The 14,685-nt window shown below is 42.5% G+C and overlaps 1 protein-coding gene across 7 annotated transcripts in view; it reads right to left on the bottom strand.

The window, feature by feature from the left end:
* TBC1D1 (TBC1 domain family member 1) overlaps positions 1-14,685 on the bottom strand; it is a 225,756-nt gene that overhangs the window by 106,440 nt on the left and 104,631 nt on the right. For all 7 annotated transcript variants that reach the window (XM_032400177.1, XM_032400175.1, XM_032400178.1 and 4 more), the window contains 4 exons: positions 9,720-10,238; positions 7,718-7,807; positions 4,387-4,491; positions 3,725-3,857 (listed from right to left, as the gene is read on the bottom strand). In XM_032400177.1, the coding sequence (XP_032256068.1) occupies positions 3,725-3,857; positions 4,387-4,491; positions 7,718-7,807; positions 9,720-10,238 (847 nt within the window). The remainder of the gene's footprint in view (positions 1-3,724; positions 3,858-4,386; positions 4,492-7,717; positions 7,808-9,719; positions 10,239-14,685) is intronic.

Raw genomic sequence — 14,685 nt, 5'->3', positions numbered from 1 at the left:
ACTGCACAACAGACTAACAGTGTAACAGAACAACTGCACAGCAGACTAACAGTGTAACAGAACAACTGCACAACAGACTAAAGTGTAACAGAACAACTGCACAGCAGACTAAAGTGTAACAGAACAACTGCACAACAGACTAACAGTGTAACAGAACAACTGCACAACAGACTAACAGTGTAACAGAACAACTGCACAGCAGACTAACAGTGTAACAGAACAACTGCACAGCAGACCACTCATACACGTCTAACAATCAGGCCACAGTACAGACTACTCTGCATACTCAGCAGGTATGAGGAGATCCTTGCCGGCAGGATGCCTCACCTCAGGAGGTCCCTGCTGCCCCACCTCAAACAGGAGGTGAGGTTTCTGAGCCCCCTCGGCCCCCGTGCCTGGCTCCCCGCTCCACGTTCACAGCGAACCTTCCACGTGGCTTCTCAGCAAGGTCAGCCACTGCTGGCTGGCTGCTGCAGCAAGAAGGCGGCACCCCCACGTGATGCCAAAAGGCTTTACAGGGGGAAGGGGTGCAAGGAACAACAGAGAAAAAGGTAACCAGAGTGAAGCGCGTTCCCCAACTACAACCCCTTTAGCCCGGCTGTTAGTGAGGCCACTCACACTGTTAGTGCAGAAAAGGCTCTTATTAAGGGAGCTCTGATGAACAGCTTTGCTCTACCAGAGGCAAATTTACTTAGACCACAAAAGGAAAACTCAGTTCAACTCTTTTTCCTTTTTAGTGAACATATAATTCATTCTAGTAATTCCCAAAATGCTCTGCTCAACTTTAAAATAAGCAAAATGCTAAATAAAGCACTGGAGGAGCTGTTCAGAGTTCAAATTCAGACCCAAGCAAAGCTGCACGTCTTATATGTTGTGAGTGGCATGTCCAACGTGATCGGTGGGTAGAGTGTATGTACTTTTTTATAAATCCTAGGGCATAACCCGACTATATCAATTGATTAAGAAAGCAGTCTTTAAGTCTTCCTTTTTGTGGCCATGTCACTGGTCCTCTCCCCAGTGTATGGAGATCCTGGCCAGAGCGTGACTTCCCATTAGAGCTACTCTTATGGGAACATACAACGAGCTTTCATAAACCGCTTCACTCTACTTATGAGGAATGCACTACAGCAAAGAGCAAGGGCCTCAAAGTGTTCGTAAAACTAGCATCACCCCAACAAAGGACACATCTCCCCTACTACGGATGCCTGTAATACTGTGCCCTCTATACTTAAGAAATGCTTCCCATCAGGCAGGCAAAACACCAGCCTTCTAATTGTGCTATCAAGAATGTTTCTACATTAGCAGAGCTTTCTGCTTTGCTTGGGTTTTATCAGGTAAAAAGATGAATTAAATAATAATTCCAAAATACAGCAGCAAAATCCCTACCCTGACTGAACTTTTCAGCTCTCACTTTCTGAAAGCTAAGCCAGACCACAGAAAGATTTATCAAGTAGAACTCTGGAATCCTTCCAGTCCTGCAGATCACGGTCTGCTTTATCTTCAAGGCCAACATTGTCGTTGGCTTCTTAATAAGCTCTTAAGGGACAATTCTGTCATCGTTTCCCTTATCTTGACAACCACTAAGGGAAGGGTTAGTGATCCTTTCAGATGAGATCTCTAGGTAAAGCTCAACTTTTCTCCTTTCCAGCTATATTCTGTATAATGTCAGCAAACAGTAACAACTAGGGAAGCACAGTTGAAAATATTAATCATTCTGATCCATTTTAAAGAGCACTATAATGCCAGCAAATGAGCTTTTGAAACTTAAGGTGATAATTGTCAATTTAGCTCATTTAAAAAGGGAAATCAGATACCACTGCACACCCATTAGGATGGTTATCATTAATAAAAAAAAAAAAAAGGAAGAGCGAAAGTAACACGCGTTGGCCAGGATGTGGAGAAATAGGAACACTTGTGCACTGCTAATGGGAATGTAAAATGGTGTGGCCACTGTGGAAAATATAATGGCAGTCCCTCAAAAAATGTAACACATAATTACCATATGATCCAGCAATTCTACTTCTGGGTATATTCCCAAAGGAACTGAAAACAGGAACATGAAGATACTGTACACCGACTTTACAGCAACATCATTCCCAACAGCCAAAAGGTGCAAACAATTCAAACGTCTATGGACAGATGACTAGACACGATGGTACAGACACACAAGGGGATACTAGTCTGCCTTAAAACAGAATGAAATTCATGCTACAACATGAATAAACCTAGGAGATGTTATGCTAAATAAGCCAGTCACAAAAGGACAAAAGCTGCATGATTCCACTTAGATGAGGTACCTGGAGCCCGTCACGCTCACAGAGACAGAAGCAGAATGGTGGCTGCCAGGGGCCGGGGCAGGGGGCCTGGGGAGTTACGGCTTAATGACTTTCAGTTTGGAAAGATTAAAAAGCTCCAGAGATGGATGGCGGTGGTGGCCTCAAAACAACGTGAATGTACTTCACGTCCACTTTAAAAAGGTTAAAATGGTCAATTTCATATGATGTGTACTTTTACCACAATTATGAAAAAAGGGAAATGAAATCTAAATAGTATAGAGTTTTTCTCTACCCAAGTAGAGCTTATTAGAAGTATTCTAGGGACTGGGAAATGATCAAATCTGGTTTGGGGTTTTTTTGGTTTTTGTTTGTTTGTAACATGGGTTGTTCAAATCCTGTGACTCCCCTCAGAATCACACACAACATTTTAGAAATCCTCTTATAAATGGAAAAAAATGTAAACCCAAAGAGAGAGAGAGGAATGAACCCCTTCAGTGTCGGGTTCCCTCAGAGGATCATCATGGCGGGTTTACCCTGGTTCTCTTCCTCTCGCCCCCCACCTCCCCTGCAGGCCCAGAAATGGAGCATCTCCCCTCCCACCTGAAGAAGATTCCCCACCCTCGTTCAGGAGGAGTCTCCTCCTTTCTATTCTGACCCACCGGGGCCCCGTGGCTCTGGATTTGCTCAAACCTCCCCAGCTGTGCAAAGCTGGGTCAGCTGGCTCTTCTCCCAGCACGGCCTCCTCCTGGGGAGCGGCTCTGAGGGCTGGTAACAGGGAGGGCCTTCCCACACGGGCAGACTCCTGGACTCACACACTAGTCTCTCCCTAGACTTCACGAGTCCTCAATGTACTTATCCCTGAAGTGTACAAATCAACAATCCTCTTTCCTCCCACATGTGAAAGCACCTAGCACAGTGCCTAGTACATCTTAAGTGCTCAATAAATAGTAGCTGCAAATGATCACATTTACCGCGGTTTCTCCCTACACCACATTTCTAGACACTATAGTCAACTCTCAGTCCCTTTTACTCTTTCCCTGTGACTCAGCTGCAACCTGTCTTCCGCCCCCTTCACTCCGTGAACACTGTTCTGGCAGGGGTTACCGATAACCTTGGACCTGACACCTGGTGGAGATTCTGCAGCTCTGACCTTAGCAGATCTCTTCACAGCAACCAACAGGGCTGACCTGACCACTCACAACCTGGATAAATGCTAGGCGGCTGGATTTATAGTTTCTATTTCTCTACTCCACGACCCTTAGAGTGGCGATGGTAGACGGGGGCATGGCAGTTCATTTTCAAACCCTGAGCACCTAGCACAATAGCTCAGCAAGATACAGAAGACACCCCCCGCATGCTGGAAGTTCATCTATGATCCCTGTGACTAACAGGAGCCTCTCAAGGAATGCAGAGCGCCTCGGTTTTCCTAGAGGTGGGCCGCTACTCACCCTCTATCCGCTCACAGAGCTTGTGCAGGCCCTGCAGGGGGCAGCCCTCACACAGCTGGGCAGGTGCCTTTGCTGTCTGCTGCACGGCAGCCACGGTGAATGCCTGCTTCAGGGTCATCATGATTTCATCAACCTGATCGGAGAGAAGACACAGGGCAGCCAGCAAAATGCCCATTTAAGACAAGCGGGGCTGAGATTTCAGGACTCTGCAAAGACTTAGCATTTTAAGATTTTGGGGTGGGGGAGACTATTAATCACCAACGGACAGATAATAATCATCATAATAACTGCTAGGATTACAGTCTGAGAAACACTACCTAGATGCTCAAAGCTCATAAAGGAGAAAAGGTAAAAAATAAAAACAAATTCAATACTCATGAAAAAGCCAACTCCTCTGCATCATACGTCCAAAATGACGTATTTTAAGGCTAGGCCAAGGGTAAACGGGAGCATGTTCCTCACAAACAACGAAAATGGAGGACACATACCCAAATAAGGCTTGCATGTGTACTAGCTAGTTATTAAATAGTCATGGCAGATAATTAAAGCCAAATAACGACAAGTCGATGAAGCTCTACGGTTTGCGAAGGAAAGAAAAATCAGTGAGGTTGACATTGCACGTAAGTACGTCTTGCAGGTAAGAGCTGCTTAGTCTCACTTACCAGAGCTTCATTGGTGCACTGAAACACGTAACAGACGAAATGAAAGCCTCCGCCCCCTGAAGACTCTCGGCAGATAAACCCAAAGTGGTCCACGTGTCTGATACCCTGTTGAAGGCGGGGAAGAGAGGGAGGAGCGTTGAGCCGTATCCGAGTCACGAGTGCCAGAAGGCAACAAGACTGAGGCAGCAGTCTTCTAGAGCACTCAAATTATTTCCCAGATTCTTCTGAGGTACAGTTGATACTGAATGTTACATGAGTTTCAGGTGTACAACACGTCTGTACGTCATGCCGTGCCGTGCTCACCCCCAGTGTAGCTCCCATCTACCACCAAGCAACGCTATTACAATACCGCTCACTGTATTCCCAGCACCGTGACGTTCATCCCTGTGACTTGGGCATTCCGTACCTGGAAGCCTGCACACCTCCCACCCCTCTCCCCTCTGGCAACTGTCAGTTTGTTCTCTATTTGGGTCTGTTTCTGCTTTTTTTTCTTCATCTTTCTTGAACTTATTTCACTTAGCATAATGCCCTCTAGGTCCATCCATGTTGTCCCAAATGGCAAGATCTCCAACCTTTTGATGGCTGAGTAATATTCCATTGGGTATATATACATACCACATCTTCCTCAGCCATTCCTTTATGGACACTTGGATTTCTTCCATATCTTAGCTATTGTAAATAAGGCTGCAGTAAAAACACGGATGCATATATCTTTTTGAATTAGTGCTTTTGTTTTCTTTGGGTAAATAGCCAGTAGTGGAATTACCAGATCATATGGTAGTTCTATTTTTAATGTTTTGAGGAACCTCCATGCTGTTCTCCACAGTGCCTGCTCTGGTTTGCATCCCCACCAGCAGTGCACCAAGGGTTCCTTTCTCTCCACATCCTTGCCAGCGATAGCTCACTGTGATTTTGATTTGTATTTCCCTGATGGTAAGTGATGTTGAGCATCTTTCCATGTGTTCTCTTGGCCATCTACATGACTTCTTTGGAAAAATGCCTATTCAGGTCCTCTGCCCATTTTTTAATTAGATTATTTGGTTTTTTGGTGTTGAGTTGTGTAAGTTCTTTTCCTATTTTGGATATTAACTCTTCATGGGGTATATCATTTGCAGATATCTTTTCTCACTCAGTAAGCTGCTTTTTAATTTCGTTGTTGGTTTCCTTCTCTGTGCAAAAGCTTTTTATTTTGTTTTAATCCCAATAGTTTATTTTGGCTGTTGTTTCTCTTGCCTGAGGAGATATCTGGAAAATTCTGCAATAGCCAATGTCAAAGAAATTACTGCCTGTGTTTTAAGGAGTTTTGTGCTTTCATGTTCCACACATTTAGGACTTGAATCCAGTTTGAGTTTATCTCTGTGTACAGCATAAGCAAGTGGTCCAGTGTCATTCTTTTATGTAGCTGTCCAGTTTTCCCAGGGCCACTGTTGAAGAGACAGTCTTTTCCCCATTGTATACTCTTGCCTCCTTTGTCATAGATTGACCATACAATCGTGGGTTTATTTCTGGGCTATTCTGTTTCACTGATCCATGTGTCTATTTTTGTGCCAGTAGCATACTGTTTTGATTACTACAACTTTGTAGTATATAATCTGGGATTGTGATCTCCAGTTTTGTTGTTCTCAGGATTGCTTTGGCTTTTTGGGGTCTTTTGTGGTTCCACACGATTTTCTCAGATATTTTAAATATCTAAAAACATCTCTCAAATATGAAGATTAACATCATTCTACTAAAATATTATTCTGATTACCCCCATAATATAAGAACTGAAAAGCAGGATTTTTAATGTTCATTTCAGTAATAAAAGGAAATACAGAAAAGTGGACACAGAAAAATGAGAACTTTTCCTAGGTACTAAAGAATAAAAAATTACTTTGAAAATCAAAAGTAGACAAAAGATTATTGAAGAAACACAACTATATACACACAAGCACACACACACGCAAACACAGACACAGAGGTTAAAAAAAAAAAAAGATTTAAAACCCATTTATACTCTCCTACAAGAACAAACAGGTAAGTACTGAGGTACACTGGTATGAAGAATGAGTCAAGAATTATACACACAAAGAGCAGAGAAGCTTTTAAATGTAAGCTATTGAGGCCAAGGCTGTACACCATAGCTTCCTAAGAACTCTTCTCAATAAATACGTAAACTTGTTTTGGAAGTATCAGCTAAGAGGCACCGTGATGCAGATAAGACATAGCCCATAAATATTAATACATGAGCGTCTCCAGAAAGCCCCAGCACGCAGGGATACAAGTGCCAGTAACTTGAAACTCAGGTCATCACGTACATTCGTAAGCTACACCCTTCAGGAAATAATAAAACTGTTACATGAAAAAGCAAACCTTAAACATTAACATTTCAATAGAAATAGCAAAGCGAGATTAAATTCCGTGGATCATCTCACTTTCAGGTTGAACATTTTCCAATAAACGGGCAATCATGGACAGATTCTGGCATCTCAATCCATGTTCTCGCACAGCAAAGTAAGCACCTGCTAGACATTCGTTCTCCGGGGAACAGGATTTGGAAAAATTTATTTTGTAAATGGTTCCCTAATCAACTATAAAAGGAGCATTCTTTATTTTCACATTTTGGGAAATGGATTCAAAAGGGATTTTTTTTAATGTAGATCATGTTACAAATCAGCAATGAGATTTTCATTACATCTTATTAATTATGAGAACATGGAAGCGAGGAAGTAAGAAGTCAGAGTTTTAAAATACAGCCAAACAATAACTTTAAGTGATCTCCTATTTTTTGCTAGGAAGACCCTGAGTACAATTGACATAGCTCACTATAACTGATTCTCCAAAATCTCTCTATGAAACACACCTTGGGAGATTATCAAGAAAGAACTCAAGTAGACACTGTATTCTGAGGAAAGCATCCTTAAAAAGATTCACTATTTTAAGAAAGAATAATGACTCATACCCAAAAAGAAGTTAAGAATTTTTATAAAGTAGAAATGAGCATCTATTTAAAAATATTTGTATATATGAATGTATATATAAGACATGTACGCAGACCCACACATACACACCTGGAATTTGTGACTACAGAACATTACCACCAATAACTGAAAAAAGAAAAGTACATCTATTTTCTCCAGTAGATTACTGTTGCTAATAGCGACCTTAATTTCAAAATTATACGTATATTCTGCCTTAATATACCAAATCAAAAGAGAAATGCCAAGATCGCAAATCAAGTATACCTAGAAGGCATACATCTTGTGACCTTTTAGCACTTCTGTTGAATAACAGATAGAAGAATTCATTAAAAATTCAAATGCAAATGAGGCAATAACCCATCTCCATTTACCTGAGAGCAAAAGGATATCTCCTTAAAATTTTTCTCCAACGCTATTTTTTTGGTGTCAGGACTGATGAGGTAAACTTCAGATTGGCCAATCTTAAAAGACAAAAAAAGAAACTAGTTTTTTCATGAAAGTTGAATTCAATTTTATTAAACAAACATTCTCATTCTGTGACCTATGAAAATATAGAACCAAAGGGACAAGCTCCTTTAAGATTCTGACAATTTCACTGTGGACAATCACGTCCAGAGGCTTCGGTTTACCCTACAGATTTCAGGTAGCACAGGACACCTGCTAGTACGTTCACCCACGTAAGACAGCAGGCTTCTTTGAGATCAAAGAACCAAATATCCAAAAGTTAACAACAAAACCACAGATGCCACGTCTCCCCTTTATAAGGATATAAAAAGTAAAGTTTCCAGAAAATAAAAGCTCTCCTTTTGAAACTTCCAAAACACTTTCTATTAACTGTTTTACTGAAAAGTCTTTTAAAATTATTGTTAAAATAACCTACCATCTGTTGAGTAGCTAACTGTGTGGTAAGCATTCAAATACTACTCACCTCTTAAAGTCAGAGCATTAGCATAGTTAACACTGCCTTACAGCCTTGGGTCAGTGTAATAAACTCCATTCTAGCAGAGGACTGTGTTGCAAGAGCCCATCCCTCCCTCAGGGCCTTTCACTTGCTGCTCCCTGAACCCAGGATACTCCAACTAGAATAATATCTAGGTGGCCACACTGAACCTCTGCTCAGCGAAAATCACTTCCTCCAAGAAGCCTTCCCAGAATCCCCAGATGTTCTCACATAATCCTCTACTCCTTTGTGGCACTGAGCACAACTGTAATGAGACAATTACTTGAACACTCGGTTGTCAATCCCCCTTACTGGAATCTAAATTTGGCGTGGGCAGAGACCAGGGCTGTCTTGTTCACCGCTGTTATTACTAGCATGTTGCAAGGGACCCTGTACACAGCACTCACACACCAAGTACTTGAACATACATGCGCCGAGCAGCTTTCACAGTAACATCAAGAGTTTCTTCTTTTTAAATATACACCACAGACTAAAGCACAAGCCTGAGTGCTTAGCATTTTTTTCAGTACATGATGAAAAGAGGAAGAAAAAGCCCTATTTACCCACTGACACATCATCTTCATCTTAAACCTGCTTACATCCAACATGGCCTTAACCTAAGTAGCAGCTTCCTTACCCGTCGGCCACCTCACTGCTCTGAGTTAGGCCCAAGAACATTATACTCACGGTAATTTTGCTCTCTCTAGAATACCAGTCATGACATTCTAGAAGGGGGCTGAAGAACAATCAGTTCCCTAGATCATCAGCGGCTAGCTCACTGCCGGGAAGGCCCCGGGCAAGCCCATCCAGAGGAGCCCACAGCAGCACAGAACCCAGGAACCCCAAGTGCCAAGGACAGCTTCCCTGTCCATTCCTTTTCGGCACTTGGCTATCAGTTCACCAAACCTTTTCCAGAAAAAAGGGAGTAAACAGTTGGCTAAACTATTATTTCAGTTTGGGTATAAATTTCAAATATCATCTTATCCCCAAATCCAATTATCCTGATTAACAAAGGATAAATGTTTTATAATAAATTAATAGAAACAGTAAAGAGGGAGTGTTTTCCAACTAAAAGATTCTGTCGAAATATATTACTTGAAATTAATATACTTTAAAAAATCCTTTCGGGGGCCTCTTTTACATCTGTGCCCTGTTGCTTCCACTGAAAAGGTCTCTTTCAACTAAGGGGGGGGGTGGTAGAGATAAAAACAAACAAGGATAGAAGATAGATTCTCTTTAGGTTTCCAATAATGATTTTATAAAGGCCTAGGACTAAAGTAAGGATTTTATCCTGAGAAAAGGATTATTCACTATAAAAATACATAGATTCACACATAAATCCAAAAGCAATTTGCTACGAATCCTTGCTCAATAAAGCCGGTTGAACATGGATCTCACACTGGGGATGAGCCCGGGGCTTGATGGTATTTTACCGTGAAGAGCATAGTTCGATTTTCCTCAATATCTGTCGGCTGCACAATATTGTGTCCGCTAAGGAGGTGGTTCTCAATGTCGTTCTCCTCAAAGGAGCTGAAAAAACTACTACTTCGAAGGCTTCCATCTTGAAACTCCTTCTTAAAGGCCAACGAGCGCAGCCCGGGCTGGGAGAAGGATTTGCGCATCGGCCTCCGGCCCTGCTCGCCGTTCCCCACTGGCTGGAGCACAGATCGGAACTTCTCCGTGAAGGAAAGGCCTCCCGCAGGATTTGGGGTTTCAGAATTCTGGGAGACCAAGTCAAATTCGGCTTTCCTGCTGCAACTGACATGGTTGAACTTCTCAATGCACTCGTCGATCAGGGCCGGAGGGGCCTTCTTGTGAGCCACCGTCACCCGGCCACAGAAGAGCACCTCAAACTTCTTGGCAAACGTGTCATCAAACTCGGACGGGCAATGGAGCTCCTCCTGCCGGGCAATCTTCCCAGCCTGGCGGATGGAGCTGATGATCTCAGGCACCTGCCAGGAAAGGAAGAGTGTTACTTGGAACCCACAGTAGATGGTACTCCCACCCTGGCGCGCACGCCCGTGCACGTGCGCGCGCACACACACACACACACACACACACGGCATGACTGTACGAGCAGCCTACGCTCTGCTCTCCCCGAGCACCCCACCGCGTGCTCCGTGGCACCGAAGTAGGAGCCCACGGGAACCTGAGACCGTAGACGCCTTCCCATGAGAGGGAAATGCACAAGTCTCACAGACAGGAGAAGAGGACCAATATTTATTAAGCACCTCTTTCGTGCCAGGGACTATGCTAGAGGATTCACATGCCCACAACACTCCACAAGGCTAAGTGACTAGCCCATGGACACGCAGCCCAACGTGGCGCCTCGGAGTCCACCCCGGCGTGGTCCCACTGCAGAGCCACGGGCCTCTCCGCAGCTCCCGTCACCTCCTTAAGAGGTCTGTCTCCAATGGGGCTCACCAAAACATTATGCAATTTTTCTCGATTTCACGGCAGTGTGTCTCGGAGAGTCCTCCACAATAAATGCGTGAGATGAGGATGACAAGTGAAGACTGAAATTATCGTATAAAACCTTTCTTCATATCACATTGTTATTTTTTCTTCAAGGACAACTGGCAATTGATTACTCAGTTCTCGGTTTCCTAACAGTTAGCTGGTAATGACTACAGAGCTCGGAGGCTTTAACCACGGAGTGAGCAACCAAAACAGTGTCATTATCGTGGCAACACACGGGCGCTTCTCCCTACACAGACTCCAAAGCCTTCGGGGTCCGTGCAGAGCCATGACCAAGAGAATGAACAAAGGGCCTCGTGTGCCAGTCGTCCCTACTGCTACACCCTCTCATCAGGAGCTTCTGACAAGCGCCTTCAGGTGGCAGTGGACATGAAGATGAATCTGTGACCGCAGTAAGTATCTGTGTGACCACTTAGATGAGGCACAGCCGCGGTACTGAAACAAGACAGGCATGAGTTCAATCTTCATAAGGAAGGACCTAGTTTTCGTTAGGACCTAACACCCAAAGCATTTTTTTTTCCTTTTTTTCTACGTAAGAAAATTCAATTTAAGGCCCAATACCCAGAGGCTCAAAGTCTTCTAACAATATTATAGAGGAAAGAACAACAACAAAAAAACCCGTTAACAATTCAGGTCAAAGATCAACATATACAGTAAAGGGACATGGTTGTATATTTAAAATGTATGCTTCTGTTCCATAAGACCCAATGACTCGAGATTTTTCTCTTTGTGATTTCCTATCAAGCATGTCTTAAAGACAGTATCTCTGCCATAAAGATCATGATACACCCTTCCAAGGTATTTTATCATGCAAAGAGTTAAAATATATTTAGCTAGAGTCTGTATTTTAAAAATTGATTACTGAAGCATACGAGCTAAACAGTACTAGATAAGCCAAAATCTCAACATCCGTCAAGCATGTATTTGCACCATTTGCTTGTGCTATAGCACACTCCCTGCCAAACTACACATCCCACGGAAGCCTGGAAATGGTTAATATAAAAGAAGAGACGACAGAGAGAAGAGGGAGGGAGGAAGCCTAGGTTCCATTCACCATTCACACCTTTGCCAACAGTCACTATAGGACATTGGTAAGAACCGCCTCAGTTTCTTAAAAAAAAACTTGTAAGATTTTTCAGGTAAAAGTTATTTTCATGAAGTAAAGAATTTTCAAAGAAAAATAACCAATTCATGCAAGTAAAGAACCTCACCACTTTTCTGAACAAGTCTATGAAATTATTTTATCAGGAGTCCCATGAATCTTCCCCATTATTAAACGTACTCTCTGAACAGAAAAGTCTTACACAGGCTCCTGAGGCTTGTTAACATAAGTGTCATTTCTATGTGCTGGGTCTTTCACTGCATCTGAGGTAATGGTGTCTTTCATTAAATAATCAAAGCGCAGAGAAAATGTGTGAAGTCGTGTGAATTTACAGTGACTCGATAGTAAATGGCACAGAGAGAAGTAAGACCCAAAGTAGAGAATCTGATCGTTCCCTCACTTCCCAAGGCCAGAAGAGGCTGAAGAGCACACCACAACCTTGGTCGGGGTGGAGGCTGTGGAAGTTTTTCCAACCGCCAATCTTTCCTACACACTAATCACAACCTTTAGGAGATGGGCTTTAGTCAAAGCCCAGTGCCCCCTCTCCTTGCTCTGGTGAACTGTAACATGGGCATAAAGGAGACAACGGGGGTTAAAAAGCATCACTGGGATCCTGACAAGAACATAACCGTCTCAGAGTACTTGACAGCATATCGCCAAACATAATTTCAGCAATAAACTGTTAACAATTAAAAATCTAATGTTTTAAAATTACCATAAGTAAAACAGGAGACTTTTTCAATAAAAAAGGGACTCCACCTGTGTGTAAGTTTGTAAATCTGTACTGAGAGTGTGGTTCCCTTTACCAGAACAGACCTGGAGCACTATTTCTCGAGCAATGAAGGCATAATATCCACTTGTGATGAAATCCTGAATTCTCCGTTCTTTTAACTCTGTCCTGGATTCACCTACAGGGTTACTTGTCACATGAGGGGACGGAGTCGTTTACTTCATTTTATTTCCAAACATTTCTCTAGGTATCACTAGATGCCAGGAGGTAGGGATCCAGAAGCAGGGGATGGAAGCAAGGCAGTCCTGCCTGGGCGGGAGTGGGGCCCCAAGGGAGGCTTAGTTAGAACGTTTACAGTATTGAGATGGGGTCTGGGGGAGCCTGGACAAAGATGGGAGTCGAGAGAAAGGCTGAATAAAAGCTTCCGGAAGACAGAATACACAAGATTTGGTGGCTATCTGGATGAGGGAGTTGAGGGCATGGAAGCCAGCAGGTGACTTGCAGAGTCGGCCTCAAACTGCGTGAGCAGGGAACACAGAAGGAGCAGGTCTGCAGAGCCGACATGAGGAGTTTGGCTTGTGTATGTGTTGAGTAAGACCAGGAGGACTTGAAAGTAAAGGCATCCAGCGGGCAGCTGGGCAGCTGGGCCTGGAGTCCAAGACAGGAGACGTAGGCTGGGACGTCAGCAGCTCACGTGCAAGAGTGGCTGCCACCTGGGAACAGAAAAAGGCAAAGTAAAGGAAGAAGGCAGGGATGGGAGCGTAGGCCACACCAATGCTTCAGACCTAAGGAAACTGGGGATGGAAGGCAGAGGAGGAGAGGGGGAGCGGTCAAGGATGACGTCAGAATGTCAACCAAGGGAGAGGGGGCCACTGAGAATCAGCAGCTGCTCGAGTTGGCAGCTCACAGAGATACGTAAAAAGGGGTGATGCCAATAGTAACCCCTAAAATAAGCAAACTTAACTGAAAAGTGTCTCAAGGTAAAACTGCAGGCTCTGAGAACATAAACTTCAAGTTACAATATTTACCTCATATACACTGACCCTGTTCAGGTAAATACACTGAGGCCAGTGGAGTTTATTCCCACTGATACGATCCGGGTACTTCTAACAAAATCTTTTTTTAGTGTAGTCACAGCAATAATATCTACATCATTTCTGATCACAGACAAGCAGACAGAGTAAATTAAAGTTACCTACAGCAAAAACAAGAACCTGAAAAGCATTATACTGGCATAAATTCAATGAGAGTTTGAGATTTTATTTCCTTGTACATTGGGAATCACAACAAAAAACAATGTTAATTAAAATGAATCACCGGTAATAAAAAAAAAGGCCAAGTTTAGACATAAAATTTATTAAACTGCTCTTCTGTCAACCTATGAGTTTATACTAAAGCTCCTTTTTAAAGTAAATCTGCACTATTTCACAATCAAAATAACTTTCTTTCAAATTCACATACTAAAAAAGCATGGTATATATGCATGTTGTTTCTGCAGCAGGCTTAAGTGAATATTGTTTTTGTAAGTCACCAGAAAATGATACTTAGTGTAAGAGAACTAGAAACATTCATTTCTGTAAATAAAGTCCTTATTTAAACATTTGGGTCAACTTTTTTGGTAAGGATTTAGGGATTTTAAAGGATTATAAACACACTGCAAGTGTAATTTTACTCACAAGGACTAAGGAAAGAGCTTCTAAAACAGTATTTAGAATGAAAAGTCATTTTACTTTACATTTATACTTTTGTTTAAAGTATACACCTGCCAACTGGTAACAAATAAATATTAAATGAATCTGAAGAAGCCCGGATTTGTATTTAAAATTCTAGCATTTTTTTCCTGTTATTTAACAGTAAGACATTCCCAAACTGTAAAAATATGGCAGGTCATGCTGTGCTTTGTCCCTTAGATGAAATGTTCTCTCACGGCAAAAAGTTAAAACAAGCACTTCTAGGAGAAAATTATTCTGCATAATTATTTTCCAGAAGAAACAGAGTTGTGTTTCATTTGTGTTGGTAAGGAGTGGTTTTTACATCCGTCGGTCAGAAACAAGGTAAATGTAGGGAAAGAAAATGAAATTAAATCAAG

This window comes from Phoca vitulina, unplaced genomic scaffold (assembly GCF_004348235.1).
Source record: "Phoca vitulina isolate PV1807 unplaced genomic scaffold, GSC_HSeal_1.0 scaffold3, whole genome shotgun sequence".
NCBI lineage: Eukaryota > Metazoa > Chordata > Mammalia > Carnivora > Phocidae > Phoca > Phoca vitulina.
This window is presented reverse-complemented; position numbering and strand designations above follow the sequence as displayed.